Here is a 25372-nt window from a genome sequence, read left to right as displayed (position 1 = left end):
TAGCAAATTAACCCCATAACTGTGTAAAACTTTAGCCTTTCAGCCCTGAAAAGTTGATCACACAGCAGAAACAAGTCCCTGTACTGGGGGCGGGGTTAAGGAGACTAAGCAGGCCACATACAATGTTACGTCTACCATTTTTAAAAATCAACTAGCTGTTATTTTCACTCCTTTAACAATACTATTTGGTGGTATTGTACATCATTGGAAAGCCTAATTAGTCCCCTTTACAACAAGGTACAACATGTAAGGATGGTGCTTCTGTGGAATGAGCAGGACAGCTAAATGTGTGGGTAGCCCCCAAAAAATAGACTAAAATCCCCTAAAATATCTCCTGTTGGTATTCATGTTTTTTATGGTCATGTGCTGCCAGGTGTGTTCCAGTCACAAATGGCATATCAGACTGAGATTCTGGAGCCAGTGGCGATATCATATCTCCGGAATCTGGGAGCTAACTCCATCCTCCAGGATGACAACGACTGTCCCCCACAGAGCCAGGACCAGCGCAGAATGCCTCCAGAGTTTGGGAGTGAAGAGGATGGTGTGACTTGCTGTGAGTACAAAGCAACCCAACACTTGTGGGATTAGTTTGGTCGTGCTATACGTCCCAGACGAACCAACACAACCACACTGGTTGATGCTTAACAACGCCTTTTGATGGATGGGATGCCATCCCACAGCTAAATGTGACCAGCATGAGGAGGAGGCACCAAACTGGCTGCGTATGAATCCTCCAGACACCACTGAAGTCTCTGACAATGTAAAATCAATTAAATATAAAAACGTGTGTTGTTTGTTCCTTCCTATTGTGGAAGAGCACAATCACCTAATCCAAGAAACTCAAAACAAACAGGAGAATATTGCAGGGGATTTTGATCATGGAAACAAGACGCAAGGTTTCAACTTTATTTGTGATTTTTACTACATGCCTAATTATCTGACTTATTTCTGAAAATAGACAAAATACCTTTGTTTTGTTCATTAATCCAATAAAGAGGAAAACCAGCTATTATCCCAAATCCAGACCTATTGTTTATTATCGTGTCTGAACACGACTGAAACAGTTCAAACCTGCGTTGTGCTGAAAGTTCAGCGTCACCTGTTCTGAACTATAAGATTTGTTGGTGTGTTGTTTAGGAAAAACATGATTTTGCTCATTTGGACCTGAAGCCAACATATTCAGCTGCTTGACAAATGACTTGGAAAGCAGCGTAGTGATGGTGACAGCTTCTAAAAGTACAGGGTTTTAATCTAAATGTAAAGTTTAATGCAGGATTTACAGTCTTACCGTTGAAGGATGCCTCTCTCTTACTATGTGGCTCCACTAAGTCTAGATTGCCACAAACTTATTAGAACCCAGTCTATAGGAGGGAAAAAAATTGTGTATTAATAATTAACAATGATCAAAACTTACACATTTGTCGTGTCTCATCTGCTTTTTTGCAAATGAATTCAAGAAAAGTGACAGACGTGTACTCGGTGTGACAGAGCTGTGTCATGAAACAGTAAGGAATACTTACGCTCCTTCATCCTTTAGTAGACTCAGGAACTTGCTAACTCTGTAGTTAGGATCCATCTAAAGGACAGACACATTACCTCTGAGAGATAGCATACATACCGTAACATTAACATTTGCAAAGTCCTGGAATTCACACATCAGCTTGTACAAACAAAGCTGTAGAGGAGGAGGAGGGAAGAGGAAGTAAAATTAATGGCAACCTATGCAATAACCTACAGCATGTGTGGAACTGCCTGTAGCAATGAGAGGTGAGACATGAGCGCAGGCAGAAGAATCGGAATGACAGGGAAAAAGATAAAGGGAACGCCGAAGACTCCGAGAGTGTATGCAAGTGAGGCTGAGTAGCTGTTTGCAGCATGTCTCGGCAAACACAGGTCCATACCTCTTCAGGCGCAGAATGAAAGTTGGGGGGGGGGGGGCATGGCTGCATTTTGCATACCACAGCAATTACACAGCATCCAGTTTGTCCATATCAAACTGCTAAATTAAAACTAATTTTACAAACAAAAACACAGACTCCTGCACAATAAATAACTTCTTCTCCAAATAAACCACAGTGGCACAAAAATGAGTCAACAGGGACTGAGTCATTGGATGAGATGAGAAACAAAGCTGGATGTCAAGATACTTGTGGCCTTGGAAAATATTTTTTAAGAACTAAAAAGATTCCTTCAGCAAATTTCAGCAGGTTCTTTAACAGTTTGAAGTACTGTCTACTAACTTGCTGCTAAATGTCTGTCTGAAGCTGCAGTGATGCTCACCGCACTGGTGTGAGTGAACCGTGATATTAGTGAAGGGCATGATGTTGGAAACATTTCTCACATTGCTCCATATTGACATGACAGCATCTCACAGTTGCTGCAGATTTGTTGGCTGCAAATCTACGATAATCTCCCGTTCCACCACATCCCAAAGCTGCTCCATTGGATTGAGATCTGGAGACTGTGGAGGCCGTTGGGAGTCCAGTGAACTCATTATCATGTTCTAAAAAGCAGGTGGAGATGATCTGAGCTTTGTGACATGGTGCATGATCCTGCTGGAAGTAGCATCAGAAGATGCTACACTGTGGTCATAAAGGGATGGACATGGTCAGCAACAATACTCAGGTAGGCTGTGGTGTGTTTTGCATTTTGGTGGTCCTAAACGAAGGCTAACTCGACATCCATCTTACATCCCGTCTCTTCTCTGAGCTGTCTCCAGCCAGTAAAAGTCAGTCTGATGTTTACTCTTGTCTGATCTCTTGGTCTGTCACTTTCCCTCTTTCTTTTCCTCTCACTGTCCGATAATATCTTCTTGGTTTTCTTTGCTGAATCAGCCAAATAAGTCCAAAAAAGCCAGACGTCGACTGTTGGCCTGCGATGTCGCGGTCATGTGATGAAGTGTGTAGGGCAGTTAAACGATTAAAATGTTTTTATCTGATTAATAATAAGATAGTTGTGGATTAATCACGATTAATCACATTTATAAATCTAAACACCTTGCTTGCAGTCTGCCGAAAACTAGGTGTTAAACCTCTAAGGCCCAACCCATGAAAAAAATGGTAAGAAAAATGCGCAAACTTTACTTTAAAGTGCGAATCATACAAACACTGCTGAAAGGGATATTACCACATTTGCTGCATCTCATCTTTAATGGACCATTTAGCTGAAAAGTTAAAGAAGTGCTACGCGCTTTGTGTAGAATGTCAGTAGAAATAAGTCAACTGTTTTTAACACTGACTCACAAACGTGCAAAAAAATAACTTCATGCCAAGCCACTGAACCCCTGAAGGCAACATTAAGGAGCCATTTGCGCCTAAATACAACTGGTGCGTTGTGATGAAGCCAAAAATCTTCAGTGACTTGGTGGTCTGTAATTTCATTTTGTTTCCACAGCCTGATGGGTCGAACATCTCTGGCTTTTTAAACTTCGTGTTGGCCCCCTGAGGATGACTGATCCTCCTTCGCTCTAGAGTGAAAGTATGATCCAAGCAGTATCCCTCTGATTCAGAACATGTGGATGTAACTTGGAGAGCTGTGCAGAACGGGGTTGCAGAACAGCAAAACCACTGGATCTCAGCAGCTCGATGAACGGCTTGTGAACTAGAGATGTACTGGAAGGCCTCTGCTTGACAAATCAGCAGCACAGCCACAGTTTTTCATTCCAGCTAGTAGATGACAGCTTTTTGTGCCTGACTGTGTTGACTGCTGAGGGTGTTGGCCAGATGTTGAGAAAGAGGAGGGACAGGCTGCTCCAACTCAGACCACACCAAGAGGTTTAAAATTTGTGTTTTGAATTAAAAATGTGAGGTGATGAGTGAATTATTAAAAACACGAGGCCTACTTTCTCTTCATAACCTACCTGAAAAGGATTTCTTAATTTCTTGGAGGTTTGACGCAACTCTACATCATTGAGCAGTTCAATGTGTTTAAATGTATAAATATAAAAGCTGCGTCTAAGTCTAAAAACATGATTTGATTCATATTTATTTAATACTTAATTGTTTTCTATAGAGCAAACCGATTAATCCCATTTAAAAAGAATTAATTACCAATAAAAATTAAATCATTAACAAAAAATATTATTTAAATACATTTGCTTTTAATCTCATTCTCTCCTTATATAATACATGTATTTAGACAATTTCCTTTTGGCCTCTTTAAAAAAAAATGGACGGATCATTCTCAAACAGTCCTTTTCTTAGGTCCTTTTACTAAAGGTGTTCTCTGTCTGTAATTTTACAGTGTTTTACAAAACATTTATAAAACGTGCACACACTTAATATCTCTTCTTCACCTGTTGTTTACTAACTTCGGCTGCGCCACCGACTCTGTATGTTTTAATAACAAAATGCCAAAAGATAGTGATGATGCGTTCAAAGCACCTTGAAAACATGGGTGCAGAGGAGATCATTTATGTAATAAATAGGGCTGTCAAAAATAACGCCTAAACAGCGGAAATTATTTTATGTAATTAATTGCAGTAATATTTTTAACGTAATTGACGCATGCCCGGCATCACAAGCCTCATACATCTTGTCTTTTCTCTGTTATGACGGCGGGATGTGGAGAGGGGAAATGGGAAAGACAAGCAGGCTGGCTCTATCAATGGATAAACTCAACGTTAATGGAGCAACCCATAGATGTCACCCTCTTGGAGAATGGGGGTGTTTTAAGACACTCTGTTCTTTTTGTGCCACACCCGCACTTTTCTCATATTTTTATTGATTTTTTATTACTATTTTTTTTAAACTCATCCTGCCTTTTGCATGAACTCTTGTTGCATTTATTGTTCAGCTAAGAAGGAGGAAACTAGCAGTTCATGGTTCACATCGTCAGGTACTGTTTTTGAAGGACGTTTTCCAACACAGTAGTTGGTTGGTGGTAGCCAGGTGCTGGTGCCACTCCTGTCAGCTAAGAACAACACAGACTCACCAGAACTGGAAAATAGAAGCTAGAAAACTTTACCTGATCTGATGCCTCTCCATTTCAGCATCACATTCAGAAGGTACATGGATTTATCCTGCCTTGGATCAACAGTTCTTGCTTGTGTTTCTTACTCTCAAATGTAAGTTACTCTGGATAAAAGCATCTGTTAAATGACTGTACAATAGAATAGAATAGAATAGAATAGAACAGTTCAGGCTGCTGCTGCTGGTGTAATGGTGTGGGGGATATTTTCTTGGCCCACTTTGGGCCCCTTAGTACCAACGTGGCCTGGTTTATCCACCACAGCCTACCTGAGTATTGTTGCTGACCATGTCCATCCCTTTATGACCACAGTGGAGCATCTTCTGATGCTACTTCCAGCAGGATAATGCACTATGTCACAAAGCTCAGATCATCTCCACCTGCTTTCTAGAACATGACGAGGAGTTCACTGGACTCCAACGACCTCCACAGCCACCAGATCTCAAAGCAATGGAGCAGCTTTGGGATGTGACGGAAAGGGAGATTCTCATCATGGACGTGCAGCCTCTCTGAGGAATGTTTCCAACATCTTGTTGGATCTATGAGACCAAGAACTCAGGCAGTTCTGAAGGAACAAGGGGTCCAACCTGATACTAGCAATGTGGACCTCCTATAGTGGCCAGTCCTATTAAAAATAGCAAACCTTGATCCTCATTGTCACTTCTAATAAATGCCACCTCACAAGCTGACAGTGTGTTAGCTTTGCTTCATATGATCCATGACTGTCTGAAACCCTGTTTTGAGACAGCTAACAGAAAGTTGTTGTAAAAAATGTTTACACAACTTTTGCTCAGTGTATTTCATTAATCATTAAATAAAAACAAGGAATGCTCCACCTCAGCTGCACTGATGTTGACAGGAAATTCTATTTTTCTTTCTTTTAAAATTAAGTCTACAAATTCAGACTTGATTTCCTCCCAATTTAATGTCTGATAGTTGCAGTCAAAGTTATATGAAGTAGTTGATATAATTTATATGGTATGAACTGTGTTTTTTTTTTCATTATTGCTGGTTTTGTTGTTGTTTTTTTAGGTTTTTTTTTTTTTTTTATAGTTATTGTTGATATAGACCAGGAGTGCCCAAGTCCAGTCCTCGAGATCTACTATCCTGCAGCTTTTATATGCAACCCTTCCCCAACACGCCTGAATCAAATGAATGGCTCGTTACCAGGCGGCTGCAGAGCTGAATGACATGTGGATGAGGGAATTAGGCCATTTGATTTAGGTGTATAGGAGAAGGGTTGTATCCAAAAGTTCCAGGATAGTGGATCTCGAGGACTGGACGTGGGCACCCCTGATATAGACCGATACGTCTGAAATAAAGAATAAAATAATCAGACAGTTGATAACGGTATCATCAAGCGCTCATATGTGTACGTGGACAACCTGAGAGTCCAGGAAAGGGCTAATCACCCAACCCCAAGAAGATAACGTGATGTTTTAGCTAGAGTATTGCTTACCGAGCAGCAAGCTGAGTTTACATGTTACTGACAAAATGCTAAGGGGAACATCAAAAGTTGGACATAAACTGTAGTACTGGATAACTACGTGATGCATTGATCTGTTCATTAGATTCTGGATCTGTGTTTTAATTTCATGCAACAGCTTCCTCAACATCCCCTTCAAAACCACAAGTATCTTCCTCACGCTGCTCTGAGAAGAAAAAAGCAGGTGAATCATTACAGTCTAAGTTCTGGAATAATCTGGGGTTCATCTGAGGATAATTTAACAGCTGCTGAGTTATTTTAGCGGACCATCGGGCAAACATTTTATAAATATTTGTTTCTTACCTGCGCAGCCATTTCAATCAGCATGAGCAGCTTTTTAATGCCGATCCACACACTTTGGCCCTTAACAGCTTTAGCTATGCTGGTCTGTTCTTTCTTTTCGAAGGAGCCCAGCATCTGTGGGGAGCACAGCGACAAGGAGAAGAATCACATATAGATTTAAGCAAGGAAATGTATCAGTTCATAAGTATATAGTAGATACAGTACAAAATATTTAAAAGAAGAACCTAAAACAAGTTTAACCTTTTTGTTGATGAAGTAAATTATGAATAAATGTTTAGAGTGGAAAAGTAATGAAAAGTGAGGACAAACAACACCAATAATATCCAAATATTTTGGCTTTAAAAGCAGCGCTGCATGCATTCAGCGTTACCTCCAGGGCTTTGACCAGCTGTTCTCCCGTTGAGATGTTGGGAATGTGGATGGTGGTGCTGAAAGCGTCCAACATTTCCATTTCTTGCAGAACGTCTTTACGACTGGTGGTGCCGATGATCAGCAGCTTACGTCCCTGAAAAGGAAAAAGCCCTCATTGCATTTACTTCAACCATTCAGCTATTTAGTAACATTTAAAAACAGCTGTTTTATTCAGTTCTCACTGACTTCATTCTTTCTTTCTTTTTTCCTTTGGTGGGATGCTTCATCTTATTGTCTTGTTGTAAAGCAAGCTTTTGCCCCTGCCTGAGCTCTTCCTCTTCTAACTTTTTTTTTCTGTAGAGATGCTTCTGGAATTTGTGGCCACATGGTTCGATCTTTGTTTCATTAGACCAGAAGATTTTGCATCTCAGTGATTCAGTCAACAAGCTGCTTCCTGGAAAATTCCATATTAATAAGTAAATAACACGTGTGGGTACTCTCCTATAAAGGCCTGATTGGTGAAATGCATTGATGACTGTATACAAGATTCTTTCATTTCCACAAAGGAATTCTGGATGTGATTCATAGCGACCATTAGCTAGTTGGTTTCCAGTGCAACCAAAACTCTTCAACCTTGATTACTCAGTCTGACAGGATGATCATCATTTGTGGTTCAAAACTTCGTCAACTTATTAACTGCTTTGTTTTTAGGAACTTCAGCTTCTGCAGAAATGTTCTTGTACGGTTCCCGATATCAGTCCTTTGACACGATCCTGTTTCAGGATGGTCACTTTTAATGAGTTAAGCAAATCTGACGTAAATTTTGGAACCTTGAATCTGACTGGTTGAAATCCAGTAAATTATGTTGTTGCGTGGGGGTGGGTGTCGCGAACACCAATGCATCTTATCTTGGGGTTCATGGCTCAAAAAGTTTGAAAAACCACTGCACCAGAGGACAGTGAAGAGAGCTCTTTTTAAAGAAACATTTTTATCTTTAGGATTATCTATATATCATATATCTATAGGTGCTACTCAGTTGTTTTCTGATTCAGACACAATTTGCAGTTGTTTTAATTTCCCCAATTTTCAAGTCTTAGAAAACAAAACAAAAAAAAAAAACACACACACACACCACTTTCTTCACATGCCGGACTCGTTTGATGGGACATTAACATCTGTTAGGTGCACCGCTGTCCAGTGGCATCCCAAAGCTGACAGAGCACACTATGCAACCTTTTCTGCTGGGTCGCCGCGTGACATTGCAGCTGATTTTCACTTTACACACCACGTCACACACTAGCAAACGAATATAAACGTTTTGAATGCACACTGTGGCTGATTCAACAAAGAAATGCAAGAGACTATGATCAGAGGAAGAGGAAAAGAAAGTGAAAAAGGGACAGAGTCAAAGATAAGACAAGAGTCAAGATAAGTTTTGCGCTGCCTGGAGAGACCTCAGAGTAGAGGTAGGACGCAAGACGGATGCTGGATTAGCTGTCGAGAGGCGGCGCGTCACTGAGATAATCTGCAAAAGTTCTGTAGTACGGCTAAACTAGGGTTTTAGATAGAAGTTTTTTCTTGATAATGACCTGTGAATTACATCAGGCAAAGCTGAACGCCAGTAAAGTAACAGATGTGTTTAAGGTCCACTGGCAAACGAAGTAAAAGGTAAAAGTTAAATATTACAGTGTAACTGGGATATTTCAATCAGACAAATACTGTGGAGAAAATTTAAACAAATCCATTTTTTATGTGTCTGCAACACAACAAAATGTGAAAAACTTTCCATCAGTACTGTCATAAAAAGTTAGAAGTCATATGTGGAATTGCTGCCTTTAATATTACATATGTGTACTTTCTTATGCCAAAGAAATACCAGCAAAAGCATGAGACATCAGGTTTTATACACCTGATTTTAGACCATTTTCTGTCATTTCTGTACTGTTTGTATATCAAATACAAGCAAGAAAGCCCCATACAACAGTTTGCACTACAGCATCTAATATCTGCATTATTTAATGATTCGGTCTAATAAAGTTTATACTGTTAATTTTATCCCAAATTTGTAACCGTCAAATTTGATGTTTATTGGAGGCCATGTTTCAGTGCGACCTGTTTTCTCTCATATTTGTGTGATTATCCTGATGAAGGCTGACATTGTACAGGGGGCTTTGAGTCACAACAAAAGAATAAGGAAAAGAAAATGACGACAGAAAGGAGGAGAGACAAAAGGACGGAGCACAAAAGGATAGAAAACAGCAGAAAACAACAGCAAAGAGGACAAACATGAGCAGAGAAGAAAGAGGAGAAGTGAAAGAATTGCAGCTCCGCTAAGCTGGCAAGTTGGAGGACAACCAGGAGAAGACGACGAAGGACGAGAGGAGTAGACAGGGGGATTATGGCTGCAGGCTGCCCCCCCATGGCGTGGGGGGTTGTGATGCTGCATGCAGATGAGGTGCCACACAGGCGGCAGTGCTGCCAGGTCCTGGCTCTCTCACAGAGCCCATTCTCCTCTGTGTCCCCCTGGCCTCCCCCGGCCCCAGGCACCCTGCTGGGCTCAGCGCTTTACAACCCCAGAGAAGCACTGCAACCAGGCATTCAACACCAGGCCTCGCGCCACTTCTCATGCACATGCAGCCATATAGTGGGGCTATACCCTCATTCACAAACCCATCAACAACAGACACACACAAACTACAACTAAAAGAAACTATGAGAAATGAGTCTCTACCACCACCATTCACTCTGAGCACAACAGGCCTGGACCAAAACACTCGCTAATAACCATACACTCACAGTTGCTCACACATGCCAGTCGCAGCCAAGGACCTCCAACAATTTCTCGCAAGACTTTGTGTTAGCGTCCGTAAGATCTGCTGCCCTCTTTCTGCAGCCTGAAGCCCAACAACGCCACAGTGAGTTAGAAATAAAACCCACCACAAAAGTCTTTCTCATTACCTTCGGAGGCGGTTTCTTCAGCAGCACCAGCAAAGCTTGTAGGACCAGGTTGGAGAAACGAGGACCGATGGGAACATAGTCTGAGGAAACAAAACATATGAATTAAAGTACGCAGTTCATTCAGCTCAGCAGGAGTTACTTTGTTATATAAACGGCTTTCCAAGAGGCATCGGGGGGCTTACCCAACAAGCGCTCGATGTCATCCACAACCACGCAGCTCAGTTGGGATTTGTAAGCATCTTCAAAAATCTGCCGGAAGCAGGGGTACAACAGAAGCTCAGCATCAAAGCATCAAAGAAAAAGTAGCCTCCACATTTTGAGTTCACTTTTAATTTAAAAATTGGATACTGATCTTAATACATGTTTCTGATTTGTTTCGAGGGCACAATGAGTTTAATTATGTACATTCCTGGAGCTGCATTGCCCAGCAGCATTCCGAGGCTGAGAAATCACACTTTACAACTTTTTCTTCCTGCCATGAACACCACGTTACACCAAGTCACACACTAGCAACTTGATATCAACACACTGGCCATTTTAAATGCGCACTATGGCTGATTCAGCAAAGAAATGTAAAAGGACATGAGTGGAGGAAGAGAGGAAAAGAAAGAGAAAAAAGGACAGAACAAGAGACAAGAGTCAACATTAGTCTGACTTTTATTTGCTGGAGAGAGCTCAGAGTAAAGGTAGGATGCAAGATGGAGGCTGGATTAGCCGTCATTAGGGGGCTGAGAAAATCTCAGTTATTCAGTGCTTCTTTAACAGTCCCCATCTGATAAAGATCAAGTTTTTAACCTCATTAACAAGGTCATAAGCTCAGTTGGCAGGGCATCTATATCCCATGTGGGAGACCAGAGTTCGAATCCCACAGGGGACATATTACAAGGGGACATATATTGACACTTTCCATTTGGGTCCTTGGAGAAGACCCTTACTATTCTCAGATGCAAGCTGTTTTGCAGAAAAGCATCTGCTAAATGACTGTGATGTAAATGCCCTGGCTGGATATTTCTGCTTTGAATCTGCATTGCAGCACCTATAGTCTCAGAAAGGTGAGCAGTTGTGTGCATATCCGTGTAGAAGACTGGCGGAACCAATCCAAGGGTTTACAGCTAATTTTCATGGGCTGAAGCTAGCATGAACTATTAGAAGTTAGCACAAGAAAGGTGGATATAACAGCTGAAGCAAAGAGGAGAAGCTGTTTGATGTGGCATTGAATATGTTGATAGGACAAAGTCAGATATCACAAGACTTCATGTCTGAACTACAACAAACAGAATTAAGTTTATCTGAGACACTACACGGTCCATTTACAAAAATAAAACCACCAGAGAAGACAAGTCTGCAATCTCCATTCTTCATACAGCTGGTTCGCAAAGTTTAAACAAAAACAACTGTTTTGTTCTAAATTAAATATAAAGTCGGACACTGTTACAACTATTTATCCCAGAGAAATTTCAAGTATGAGTGAGCAGCCAATCCATTAGTTTGTTTTTCTAAAATCTCTCAGTCCCTCTGGGCAGTTAAAAGTTGTGACTGCAACACTGCAACTATTAACACAAATTTGAAGGAAAATGTTGTCACTCCAAATTCATCATATTACCAGGACAACGTATCTTGCTCCTTAAATAATTTTTCCTTGGCATAAATAGTGTTGATAGTTGCAACTACAACTACTGCACTCATGCGGTACATAAGGCTTGAGCCAGCTGAACGAGCTGAAAGAAAGGAGCTCCGCATTTCTAATAACGACAGGAAGCTTTGACATTGCCAACATCTCATCAAATTCTGCACAAGCTGCTTAATAAATTCATTTAAATCTGGTGTGCTCGAGCAGTGAAACATCTAAAACCTGCAGGATAGTGGCCCTCCAGGCCTGGAACTGGACATCACTGCTTGGAAAGGATAGGAGGAACAGGAGAGGGGGGCATCATCTGATGGTGGGTGAAGCCAGATTATTTCCATATTTTATTTTTAATATTTATTAGATTAAATGAATAGATCCCAAATCACTGAATGAGGATACAGGTGTATGTACCAAAACATTTTAAGGACAGCTAGCCCCAAACCACATGAAATAGGTTGTACTGTCAGTGATCAGGATGCATTTTATACATTTTTCTCTTTTGCTTTTAAACTTCAAGATGACCTGTTTAATACCTGAATATCTGAACCTGCCAAATAGAGAGTGCTACCTTTTTGATGGCTTGGCACTTGGCAATTTCAGAGAATCCAATCATCTTGTCAGGGGAGCAGATCTTGATAAACGGGAACTGGGAATCTTCTGAAATCTTAGCTGCCAGCGCCGTTTTCCCACTGTTAGGTGGGCCTGAGAAAGGAACAGTTACAATCATAAATCAGGTGGTTGGTAGGAGAGGAGGCACTTCACTCAAGTCATCATCTAAGTTTTAAGTTTTTTAAGGCTTTATTAAGTGTTCATCTGCAGACAATGGTTTAACTGTGTGTGGTTATTGTGCGAGTCCTACCTTCCAGTAGCACAGAAACCAGCGGTGTGCGGTCACTGTTCTTTGTCTGCTGCACCAGCAGCTCTCCATCCTCCAGGACCGCTGACACCGGGTCGCCCCACTGGATTATACCGTTCATGATGTAGCTGGCATAGTCCTCTTGGTTGGTTCCAAACGCCTAAAAGAGAGAAAAACAAAAAGTGAGACCATCAGCAACAACCTGAATTAAAAAAAACTTTTCTAAACAAATCTGATTAATAATTTTGGTTTAACCAACTGACACATGTAAACATGTGAGTCTGACCAAATTGTATAATTTCAAAGTTCTAAATAACACAACTAAATGCACTGAATGAAACATGATTCTTTAAAAGGTTTTAACATTTTTAATGAAATAAACAAGCAGCCAGTGGATGAAGACATCATGTAAAAGTATCAATAGGAAATGAGGTGGTTTGTTTCTTTCATGATGGTGATGGAGGCCTGGCTCCTCATTAATTTGCCTCCATCAGAACAGCCTTTCCCATAATGGGGGTCCCAAGATAATTTCAGGGGGTCACCAGATCAAACTTTCAATAACTTGTAATCACACATGCCTTCAGAACATACTGACCAAGTCCGATGATGGTATGTTGAAATTTGTAGGAGGAGTTCAAATGTGAAATCAATAAACCAACAAAATGGGAACTTTGAACCAAAATGGCTGACTTCCTGTTTGGTTTAGATCATGGATCCAGGAGGATTTTTCGTCACACGTAGAATAAGTGTACCAAGTTTCATAAAGATGGAAGAGGTGCAGTGACGGGGCTGTCCCAGTAGGTGGCGTTGACAAGGGAATTTTCCCCAAACATGCCCAAAATACTAAATTTATTGCATGTCTTTCAGGACGTATGCCAACTTTGGTGATTTTTGGGACATGTTCATGCCCCCAAAAATATAATGTATGGGGGATGAGAACTGGAGAAATTAGAAGAACAAACACTACAATGTCAACAGGCCTTTGCACCGCTTGGGCCTAATAAACAGAGGTGATGGTCTTTCGTAGCTGTACTGTGACCACAAATATGAATACGAGGTCCTTTGGTGCAATATGTTAAGATAATCATCAAAAACCAGCAGGTCATAGTGGATGCTGATTTCAAGTTAACATGCGGATTAAGTCAGTTGTCAAATCAAGTTTTTTTTTTTTAGACTTGACAGTTAGGTAAATGAAACCATTTCTTTTAACAGTAATCCATGCATTTTTTTACCATCCAGCTGGAATACGGCGATGCACTCTTCTACTGTCTCATCTTAAGACTTTCTGAGACAGTTACAGATACTGAGGGTTAAACTTATGTATACCTCCGCAGGTTTTTGTTAAAGGTTATGTGGCAGCTTCTTAAAGGTTACCCTGACTCGATTTGATGGCAAACTGATAAACATTATCTACATTTCAAGAGCTGACATAGGGCTGACTTTTACTTGCCAGGGAGTGCTCAGAGATGAGACAGGATGCAAGACGGATGCCAAATCAGTTTTCACTAGGGTCACCAAAGTGTGAAAATGGGCCAAAGTTAAGTAGAGTTGCTTTAAATTCCATGCATTTTGTTTTCTCCATCTTTTCCTGGTTAAGGTTTTGACAAAAAAATGATAAAGACTAATACTCAGCAACTTACAGGCTTGATGTCACTGTTAAGCGATGCCATGAAGTCAAGTCTGTTGACCTGCAGCGTCTCTGCCGTCTGAATGTCCACCTCCACTGTGTTGCTGGCCTGCAACAACACAGAACAATAAAAAACGGCACATCCTCAGAAACAGCAGATACTCCATGCCATACTGAAACCTGTTACATGAATTACTGCACAATGTGTCAGGAGACAATGTTTTCCCTCAGAGCAGAAAGGTCAGGCAGAGAGGGAGGGAGGGAAGAGTAAGTGCTCAGAGGAGTAAAGGAAAACGTCATGGACATCAGACAGCGTACGGCCCTTGTCCGTCATTTATCATCACCCTCTAATATCTGCTGCTCTGTGTGTGTGCTCATCTGTGGGGGCAGAACACTTAACAGATGAGAACTTCACCTTATCTGTGTGTCCTGCTGAGCCGTGTAGATTTGAGCCAGTGCACCTGATAAAACACTTAAGTCAGAGCGCACACACACATACACACACAGATAAAATCCAACCTGTTTCACCTGGGTGGCTGCTTAATGGCGCCACACAGCCATGTATCCCCACCAGGTGTTACTTAATATACTCTGGTTTAGATTTTTTTTGTTTTTAGTCTGACAAAAACAAGGGAACATTATGATCATGTGTTTTTGATCATTTTCTAGAAAAAGTTCAAACGCTGGCTGAGGACTCTGACCTTGATGTGTCTGTTCATGGCGGTGGACTGTGCTGCCCTGACCAGACCCTCCAGCTCAGCACCGCTGAAGTTCTTGGTCTCCACAGCCAGCTCCTTAATGTCCACGTCGCCGCCCAGCAGGTTGTACTGGCGCATCTTCGCTGTGTGGATGTTGAGGATCTGAATGCGCCCCTTTTCATCCGGTAACCCTTGCAGAAAAGAGAGGAAATAACATGTTTGCCTTCTCAGGGTCACATCAAAGAAGTGTTTGCTGACTGTGTATGGTGTTCTGATTTTGGGTTTTTTTTCCTTTTATCCTTTTTTCCTATACTGAAAATTTAATCTTCTATGTTTTGGTTACATATATAAAATTTTGTTTGCCTTCGCTTATACATGAGTTTTTTTTTTTTTTTTTTTGTTGCATTTATAATACTATCGTAGCATTACTAACAGTGTGCAATTTATCAAATTATCACCTCAGTCAAATCAAAACTGTGGCTCATTTCCCCACTTTGAGTCTGCCTCCTTTGACACCGTGTCAATTGTGAGGGTAATCTATAAGGAAAACTAAACCACAGATCAGTTTTGCTCTGAAAATGATACTCATCTCCATCTGAAACATGGTCCAGGAAAGTTCTGTACATGTAGTTCAGCTCAAGGACAAAAATCCAAAACAGGCAAGTTATATAAAAGATTGCCAATTATCCAACATCGGATCTGAAAATAGTATGGAACATAATTTCTACTGCCTTCAAATAGCATGAATGTCTCTCATGAGGAAGAAAGCAAATTTAAACTTTAAATTTAAAATTGACTTTGAACATGGCATGGACTGGGATTTTCAAACACAACCATCTCTGGGCTTAACAGAGAAAGGTCTGATATCCTGTGAGAAGAAGTTGTCTGCACCAAAAAGCCTCGTTGTGATGTCATGACAGGAGCTGTAATAAGCACTGGTTCCAACCAGGTTATGCAGAACAGCATCTCTGAACACACAACATGTCCAACCTTGAAGCAGATGGGCTACAGCAGCAGAAGAGCACACAGGGTGCCTCCTGTCAGCTAAGAACAGAAAACTGACTAAAATTCGCACAGACTCACCAACACTGGACAATAGAAGATGGAAAAACGTTGCTGGTCTGACGAGTCTTAATTTCAGCTCCACATTCATAAAGTAAGCTCAGAATTGGGGGGAATCATCATGAAAACATGGATCCATCCTGCCTTTTGGTGGGGGGATATTTTCTTGGCCCACTTTGGGCCCCTTAGTACCAACATGGCCTGGTTTAACCACCACAGTCTACCTGAGTATTGTTGCTGACCATGTCCATCCCTTTATGACCACAGTGTAGCATCTTCTGATGGCTACTTCCAGAAGGATAATGCACCATGTAACAAAGCTCAGATCATCTCCAACTGCTTTCTTGAACATAACAATAAGTTCACTGGACTCCAATGACCTCCACGGCCACCAGATCTTAGTTCAACAGAGCAGCTTTGGGATGTGGTGGAACGGGAGATTGACATCTTGGACGCAGCCAACAAATGTGATGCTGTCATGTTGATATGGAACAAAATCTCTGAGGAATGTTTCCAACACCTTGTTGATTCTCTGACAACAAGAGTAAAGGCAGTTCTGAAGGAAAAAGGGGTCCAAAAATGTGGACCTAAGAGACGCATTTGTCAAAATCTCCACATTTTACTTAATCTGAGAGCTCAGGCTTCCTTTGCTCTGGGAGAATGTGTCGGACTATGTTTGCATTCAAACAGACTTCCACACAGATTCCTGGAAAAGCCAGTAACAACCTTTAATTAAGAGGCAGATTTGACATAAAAAGGACAACTCTGAGGAAAGCAATGCTTTGTATGTTTCAGCATAGCTCCGACTGTTTTTTATGTTTTTGTTTTGTTCATTTGTTTTGCCAGGCTAACACAAACAGGTCTGAAAATTTCAACGCTCACACAAGCTGAGCTTTTCAAATGTTTGAGGAAGCAGCAGCTGTGAAGTTTCACCGTTCGCCTGCAGCCTGGAATTAAACTGTTAATGTCTGAACAGCCACTAAACTATAAAACCTCTGTATTACAATAACAGGTAAAATCAGCTCATTTTGTTTAAGGCAAAATTCAACAAAAACATTCAATGTTCAGCAAAGAACATCGACCTCACCCTTCGCTTACGTTACTCTGGATTAGAGTTTTAGACTAATTACTTTGACAAGTTATCATTAATAAGAAATAAATCCACTTTCCAGCCCAGAGAGATAAACTTCATGAAATAAACAGTGTGAAACCTTTTTTATGTGTTTTTACCAATTTCCATCTTCACTTCCAGTCTTCCTGGCCTCAACAAGGCCTCATCTATCAGGTCGGGCCTGTTGGTCATACCTACGGGAGACACAGATAGACACATAGAGAGTGAGAAAGCAGACGATGAGGACAAATAAAAGAGATGAGACGGAGTGCAGGTGTTTGGCTTTTGAGTGTGAAAGTTTATGTTAGTCTCTATAAACCGGGAGAGAAAGTGAGTGTTCGCACCAATGACCAAGATGTTGTTGAGCTGCTCCACTCCGTCTATCTTGGACAGCAGCTGGTTGACCACCGTGTCATGGACCCCCGTGCTGCCTGCCATGCTGCCACGCTGCTTGCAGATTGCATCAATCTCATCAAATATGATGATATGAAGGCCGCTGTTGGCACCGAGCTGTTCAGAGACAGACGAGGAGGAAGATTAATGTGTGAACTGTAAATAAGCTGTCTGCTGGTATCTTCTCCCATCTGCTCCTGCTAGCAGGGAGGTCCTCTCCTCTTCCAAACGTCAAATAAATCCTTTTTATTATATGAATCATTTTTGAAAGAGGGTTTGATGATGGTTTAGATAATTTTTTTATACTTTAATAGAATGTTTAGGGTCTAATAATTATCTGGAGAAAGCTAGCTAGGATTTGCACATTCCTTGGAAATGTTTAAAGTTTATTGTCAGGTAAAAATCTTTAACTTTAAGCTCTCATGCATTGCTCCTGATGTTTTAAGGTCAATTCTGGTATTAATGCAAAGTATTTTGCACGTGTAGAGGCCGAACTACAAAGGAGACACAGCGGACTGGCTTGCATTTTTATTCAAATCTAATACCTTTCAAGGTGTTTTCTGCAACAATCCCTATTCGGGTCATGTCTTAAAAGAAGGTTTATAAAATATTAGAAGCAAAACACAATATATCAAGAGTTTAGCGTTCATTATTCTTCATAACTTCTTACAAAACTCATAACAGTAGTTGTTTTTGTACCAAGCCAACCAGAAAATGTTTGATCTGCAAATGAAAGAGATTTTGCTTTGTATCAATGCTTCAGGCACCAGCTTTGCATGGTTTAACCCCCTCGTTGAATATACGACACCAAGAATTAAGGCAGGTCTGAAGGAAAAAGGAGGTCCGACCCATAAATAAAGTGGTTGTTTGGTGTGTGAAGCATCGAAGACTTTAACACTCGTCACAAATGAACGTAGCACAGTTTACATGGTAAAATTATCTATATTCTGTCTGTGAAGTGCTGATACATCAGACGATACGACACAGATGCTGCCAGAGATTTTCTCTCAACCTGAAAGTAAGAAACTGACCATTTACAGAAAGATTGAAACAGTGATGGAGCAGCAGGGTGGGGGGTTATCCCTCCATCTACAGTCCTGTCAACTCTGACGTAGCATTCAAAACAGGTGTGGGACTGTGCATATCACACACTGGATGGTGTGTGTGTGTGTGTGTTTATAGGGAGGTCTAAAAGGAGGTCAAAGTGAAACCAGCCCCTCATTAAGTGGTGCAGAGTGAGGCTTGACGGTTGTGTCACTCCATTCAAACCAACTATCACTGCTAGGTTTCAATACAGTGCCTCTACCCCCCCTCTATAAAAACACACACACACACACACACACACACACACACACACACACACACACACACACACACACACACACACACACACACACACACACCAGATCTTTAAAAAGTCATTACAGCTATGTCTGGCTAAAGGGCAAATCTTTCCACTCCTGGAGAAATTAGTTTTTTTTCTGTTCAGAGAGCTGAAATGCTTATCTGTGGATAACAGTGGAGTACACTACTCTCCTATATAAAAACACCTTCTCAACAAGCTGCTGGACTTCTGATTTTTGGCTAAATAAGTTCAAAAAAGTTGTAGCTGTCAGTTCATATATCTGAAAGCTGAAATATAACAAGCTCTCTCATCAACACCAGCAGGATTGAAAGATCTTTGCTCTAGTTTAGTGTCCTCACTTTCTTTGTAAACACTACAGCTGATAAAAACATCACTATAAAATATATTTATGATTTTCTGCATGAAAAAGAACGTAAAACTCGTCCTCTTCTCACCCTCTTCTGCTCCTCTTCTGCATCTGCAAACAGCTTTCTGATGTTTGCCTCAGACTCTCCGACGTACTTGTTGAGAATCTCGGGGCCGTTGACGATCTTTGGCTCCCGGGCCTTCAGCATCTTGCCAATCTGTCGTGCCATCAAGGTTTTACCGCAGCCCGGGGGTCCGTACAGCAGGATTCCCTTCACATGCTTACAGCCTGGAGATGGACACATACAGGTGGTTTATTTTTGCAACACAGAAAATAAATTACTAATTAGAAAGGCCCAAAATATTGAATATAAAATCGATTGCATTAATGTTTTTTCAGTTTCTTCTATCCAACCAACAATTAACTCGTGCAGGATGGATGCAACATGTGCAAGTCTATCTTTTCAGGCTGAATTTGCAAACCCCTGTAAGCTTGTTGTACTGTGACAATGTTTTATATAATGTCATTTTCAAGACATGCACAAAGATTTTGTTTTTAATACTGATTAGAATATGGTGAAAGCAATAATTTAATAAAAGCTGAAGCTTTCAGCTCTAAACCTGGTCTGAATTTCATTCCTCTATCTACAGCAGCAACTAAGAAAACTAGCGGAAGCGACTACTATTACACTGCTCGAGTCCTCACTAAGACCAAGAGAGTGGACCACATCAGTCCAGCTCTGAGGTCTTTACACTGGCTGCCTGTTCACCAGAGAATAGATTTTAAAGTTCTGCTGCTGCTCTATAAAGCTCTGAATGGTTTAAGAACAAAATACATCAGTGACCTCTTGACCCAGTATGAACCTACCAGAACCCTCAGGTCATCTGGTTCCAGTTTCTTATCAGTTCCCAGAGTCAGAACCAGACATGGAGAAGCTGCATTCAGCTTCTATTCTCCACATGTCTGGAACAAACTCCCAGAAAGCCTCAGATCAGCTGAAACACTCAGTTTATTTAAATCCAGGTTAAAGACCCACCTGTTCTCTGCTGCATTTCACTAGTTTTTGTTTAGAAGTCCAAATCTGCATCTCTTTCTTTTAAGCTTGGATTTTTAAACCTGATCATGTTGTAATACTGTTTTTATCTAATGACCTTTCTTTGTCCTTTCTCTTTTGTTTTCTCATCTTATTTTCTGATGCTTCTGTAAAGCACTTTGAATCACCCTGTCATTGAAAAGTGCTACAAATAAACTTGTCCCTTTCTAGTCTGGTTCCTGCTGCATCGGACAAATTGGTTGGTTTTCTTTCTGCTTTGTGTCCGTTTGAGGAGCAAATTTTAGCTGAAGAGTGCAGACAGCAGCAAAGCCAGTTTTGTGGGTGTTTTCCTTTCTGCGTTTGTACATAGTCCTTGTAAAAATAAAAAAAATTAAACACTAAAAGTATCTTTATTTATTCCTCATTATCAGTTTTGTTCTTTTATTAAATATCATATAAATATGATAAATGAAATAAAACATTATATTACCTTTGTAACAGGAATCTGTATTATTTCATAATACATTTTGTAAATACGTATATTAGGGCTGTCAAAAATAACACGCTAAATATTTTATGGAATTAAAATTTTTAATGCAATTAACGCATGCACGGCATGACAAGCCATTTTTCTGTTATGACAGCGGGACGTGGAGAAGCACGACGGAAAAGATCAGCCGGGTGGTTCTATGGATGGACTTGAGAATAAACAGCATTAATGGAGCAACCCATGGACGTCGCCTCCGTGGAGAATAGGGGTGTTTTAACACACAATTTTCCCGGTGAGAGGGTTCCACACCTGCACTTTTTCTGCATTATTTTTTAAACTTGTGACAGTACAGCTGGATTCTGCACCAGCGCGTCTGCTCTAGTCGTCTCTGTGCAGCAACGGCTGTCGGTGATCAGCTGATTGGTTTAACTCTTGTTTCATGTTTGGTTAAGCTGAGGAAACTAGAGGTTCATGTTTCACACAGTCACATATTTACCCCAAAGTATTGTTTGTGTAAATATATTGGGTATCACTCCTGCATGCACACAGTCAGTTGGCCTCAAACCAGCCGGTGCATGTGGCGCATGCTTTATAGTTCCCTCCATGGCCTTAAACCAGGAAGTAACAGAAGAAGGAGCCAATAACAACACGGGATGAATAGAAGAGATTGCATTTCATCTGCAAACAAACTGCCCAGCAGGTACACATCTATAAACATGTTGAGTTCATCACTTCACTTCTTCAGTTGTTTTTGTCTATGACGTCAATGTCCGATTTCAACAAGCTGAAAAGAGGAATATTGACACCTATCACAGCCGTGCTGGACATACATATGCTGGTAAGGATGATTTATGACCAGTTTGGCTTGATTGCTAATCATAACAACATAAACAGATTTTTGCTAGCTTTCAAGAAGTAAGATGCTGAAAGTAAAAAATGTTCTGGGACTCTAAAAAGGTCCTGTCATACCTGTGTAGAGACACCATGACAGACTGGACAATCTCAAAACTTCTGATGGGAAAACTTATGATTCCCTTTGTATGATTTCTTCTCAATAAAGTTAAAGTTTGGAGACGGTGAGCTTTCCATTCGGCCAGGTTTATTGTGTGGATCTTTATGGCCTTTTGCACCTGCCTAATGACATTTAGCCCCGACTAATTGAGCGGCCCCAGATAACCATCTGAGCTGCCATTTGGGCATGCTGAGGGAAAAGCAGCCAGGCTGACAGGTGGCAGCGAGAAGGAGGAGGAGGAGGAGGACTGGTTTCTCTAGCTAGATGAGCAAAAGTGATGTGCTTGTGTAGGTGGTTTGGGAGACAAAGCACCAAAGCTTCTGTCTGTCTGCTTCACCTCTGTGGGAGCAAAGGGGAGACAAGGTGAAACTCTCAAACTTTCTTCTCTTACACACACAAGTGCAGCGTGGACGGCGCACACACACCACCTCTCCGTCAGCACCTGCAGTCCTGCTCCCCCGTGCCTACCAATTAAAATGTTACCTTTAGCTGAATGCTCTATCAGGACACGCCATCTCATTACAACAGCCAGCTGGCTGCAGCCAAAGGCCAGCTCCTGCACACAGCCACTCAGTTAAAGGTCAGCTCACACATCACGGGACGCTGCCATGGGTCCTCAGATCTGTTTGTTTGCGTCTCTATGAGGACCGGCTTTCAGCATAGTTTGTATTTGCCGAGCTCAGAGGGACTTACAACAGGTTTTCACAAGATTTCTAGGGTAGGAGCGAGGATTATGACAGACGTGATAGTGTGCAGATGTGACTGCGTGTGGGAAGGAAGGGTTTTGTGTGTGAGTCACAAAGAAGACTGCCTCATGGCTTTCATTAGAATGAGCTGCTGTCCTTTAGAAAGTGAATCATCATGTAATCTGACAACTGTCAAAAGATTTATTAATGAGTATGTGTAGAGATTTCTGTCAGGGGATACCTGGGATTTTAGTCACAGGTCCAAGCCCCCACCAAGGACACTGGTTCGGCTGTTTGCTCACTGTGGGTTTTTGCTGATTCGGGCAGTTCTGAGTTTATGATTGGAATTATGTTGTTTGCTGTCGTGTTGACTGGAGGATTAAATAGAAGCTGAATAAAACAACTAAAAAACTGATCTTTAAACCCATAAAAAACAGGAGGAAGTGTTGCTGCTATTGAGAGAAAACATTCATTTTTACTTTTAACCATTTGAATAAAAAAAAAAAATCTGCACTCACATCAAATCAATTTACTCTAAATGATGACATATCGAGGTGGAAATAATAATTTTTATTACTACTGTTGGAGGGATGAAATGTGAAATGTATCTGATGAAAATGTTCAGTGATATCTTAACACAGTTTTCTAGATCTTGCCTCAAAAAGCACACTGATGTGTTTGCACCAAACAGCTCTAGTGGGCCTGGTGAAGGAGATCTGGGGGCTTCATTTCAAGGGGTTTTTCTTGGAATAAATTCACACAGCAAATACCAAACACATATAGGTTCAACTAACCCTTCGCTTTGCTGTTGGTGCATTTCTTCAATTTATTTAAGAGCAACTTTAAGAACTGTTTGCATGAGCAAAGTTTTACTAAGTTTTTTTGTGGTGGAGGGTTCTGTTGATGGGTTCATGTGTTCCAGCTGTCACTCTACACTCATCAGGACCATTTGCTGTACAGAAGTTCTCTAGGAGTACCCGTTTTCAGAGTCCCAAAGTCTGCAGGGTCAACATCTCCAAAAACCCCTTGCTGGATCAGTAGGGAAGTAACCAGGGCAACCGTAGAGGCTAACAACCACCAAAAACGCCCCTGGGCACTTAAGCTAAGTTGACAGGGACAGCGACGGCATTCAAGTATCAAAATATTCCATTATTCAAAAGTGTGGAGTTATATGTTGATTCTGCCTCCCACCACAGTCTACTGGTCTGACTGCAACAACTGGAGTCAGACTTTACTATGGGTCCAGTCAAATAGTCTTGTTCTTCTTAGGAACTATCCCAAATGAAGGAAATGATGAGGCGCAAGCAATGAAAACAGCCGTGAATCCCTAAATTTTAAGAAAAGAAGCTTTCTTTATTATCTCCTTTGATAAAGGAAACACTTGAGCATCTCTAATGAAAGAAAGGAGATGCTATGTTACAAAATACAGGGCTCTAAAGTGCAACCAAAAGATTTGTTGAGTGCAACTCATTCTGTTTTTCTTGGTCGCAGCAGCAGTGCTGCCGACACATCTCAGGTCTAGGAGTAGAACTTTAATATCTGATCACTGTGTTTCCAAATTCCTCCTCAAGGAAGAATGACACCATGACTTAAAGCAGAGAATGGATTGCCTTAAGAAAACATTCGGCGGTACCTTAAATCCCTTTTGTAAAATTAATGTTGATACATTTAAATTTTACCTAAAGTGCTAAGAATTTTATTTATCACAATTACTTTAAATGTATCCATTAATTTGGCCATTTTTAAATGCTTTATTGGCTTTTATCTTAGATTTGCCAGAGGAAACTGATTGTTAGAGCACAGTGACGGTATTAGCAAACATCACAAGAAATTACCAATAGATCAAGTTCTGCTTCAGACGAGAGACGAAAGACTGAGTGAAGCTAACGGTGAAAATGAAAAAGTCTTGAGGACAAAAAAATGAAATTGTCTGACTTGCAGTGGGATGGGATGAGATGTGGAAAGAGAAGGTACAAACAGATGAATAAGTGATGGCAGAACAGAGAAGATGAGGGGGAACTCACCCATCTGTTCAACTATGTCTGGAGGGAAGACTCGAGAGGCAAAGGCTCTGCGGAAGATGTCAGAGAACTCCTTGTCAAGACCGCCAATACCCATCTTCTCAAAGTTCCAGTCTGGGCTGATGATAGACTGGCGAGCTTCTCGTGTTTTAGATTTCCCTTCAGGGCAAAGCAAAAACAGACACTAAATGTTTGACAGACAGCCTGAAAATGCGACTAAAACTGAGTTTCTACACACAGGTACATGCAACCATGCTCCTTCTTCTCATTATTTCAGATGGATGATTAAAACTTTATCATAATCTCTTGAATAGATTCAAACAAATAATAAAAGGGGAGACTTTAAACCGTCCTTTCAAATGACAATAATGATATAAAGATAAATTACACGTCAGGTGGACAGCTGAACTTTAATTCTGAACAATCCCAACAAAATGTGATAGAGAAATGTGTGTAGTGTGCCCTCTTGTGGATTTACAAAGAATTACATCAGAAGATGCTAAAAATGAGAAGACTTTTAGTCCTTTTCATGAAAAAGTTTCCAGTGTGCTGTTGTTTTTGCAGATAAATGTATTTAAGTCAGGAGGAAATGAAGTTTCTTGTTGTATATAAAATGATAACTGAGGAAGACTCACCAATAAGAACAACCGCTGAGTTCTCCAGCTTCTCAAAAATGACCTGACTGTCAGCCAACAACAAACCAACCTTTAACTGAGGAGAGAAGCAACAAACATCTATGTTATCCCTGCTAAAGGAGCAAATGCTGGAAGTTGTTGGGTGACGCTCCTAACATCAACAATGACCGGCCCTGCAGTCACATGGAGAATACAAAGATCTGCTGATACCTTCCTCCTAGAAGCGTCAGAAACATGCCCTCTCTTTAGGATGCTGGCGTCCATGGCGTCGATATCTTTTATCACCACCTGTAACAGCTTTTCAGAGAAACTGAACACGAGCTGGAATAAAGGAAATTATAGA

At 41.0% G+C, this 25372-nt stretch overlaps 1 protein-coding gene across 3 annotated transcripts in view; it reads right to left on the bottom strand.

The window, feature by feature from the left end:
* LOC121632052 (vesicle-fusing ATPase-like) overlaps positions 1-25372 on the bottom strand; it is a 36655-nt gene that overhangs the window by 2070 nt on the left and 9213 nt on the right. For all 3 annotated transcript variants that reach the window (XM_041973216.1, XM_041973214.1, XM_041973215.1), the window contains exons 6-21: positions 25240-25350; positions 25030-25105; positions 24398-24553; positions 19241-19440; positions 17392-17557; positions 17167-17241; positions 14878-15065; positions 14190-14285; positions 12553-12709; positions 12262-12395; positions 10249-10315; positions 10067-10146; positions 7128-7262; positions 6758-6871; positions 1521-1576; positions 1289-1361 (exon numbers count right to left, since the gene is read on the bottom strand). In XM_041973216.1, coding sequence (XP_041829150.1) covers positions 1331-1361; positions 1521-1576; positions 6758-6871; positions 7128-7262; positions 10067-10146; positions 10249-10315; positions 12262-12395; positions 12553-12709; positions 14190-14285; positions 14878-15065; positions 17167-17241; positions 17392-17557; positions 19241-19440; positions 24398-24553; positions 25030-25105; positions 25240-25350 — 1842 coding nt within the window. In that variant the 3' untranslated portion in view covers positions 1289-1330. The remainder of the gene's footprint in view (positions 1-1288; positions 1362-1520; positions 1577-6757; positions 6872-7127; positions 7263-10066; positions 10147-10248; positions 10316-12261; positions 12396-12552; positions 12710-14189; positions 14286-14877; positions 15066-17166; positions 17242-17391; positions 17558-19240; positions 19441-24397; positions 24554-25029; positions 25106-25239; positions 25351-25372) is intronic.

The sequence above is a fragment of the Melanotaenia boesemani genome, chromosome 21 (assembly GCF_017639745.1).
Source record: "Melanotaenia boesemani isolate fMelBoe1 chromosome 21, fMelBoe1.pri, whole genome shotgun sequence".
Taxonomy (NCBI): domain Eukaryota; kingdom Metazoa; phylum Chordata; class Actinopteri; order Atheriniformes; family Melanotaeniidae; genus Melanotaenia; species Melanotaenia boesemani.
Note: the sequence above shows the minus strand (reverse complement) of the source record. Positions and strands in the feature narration are given on the sequence as shown.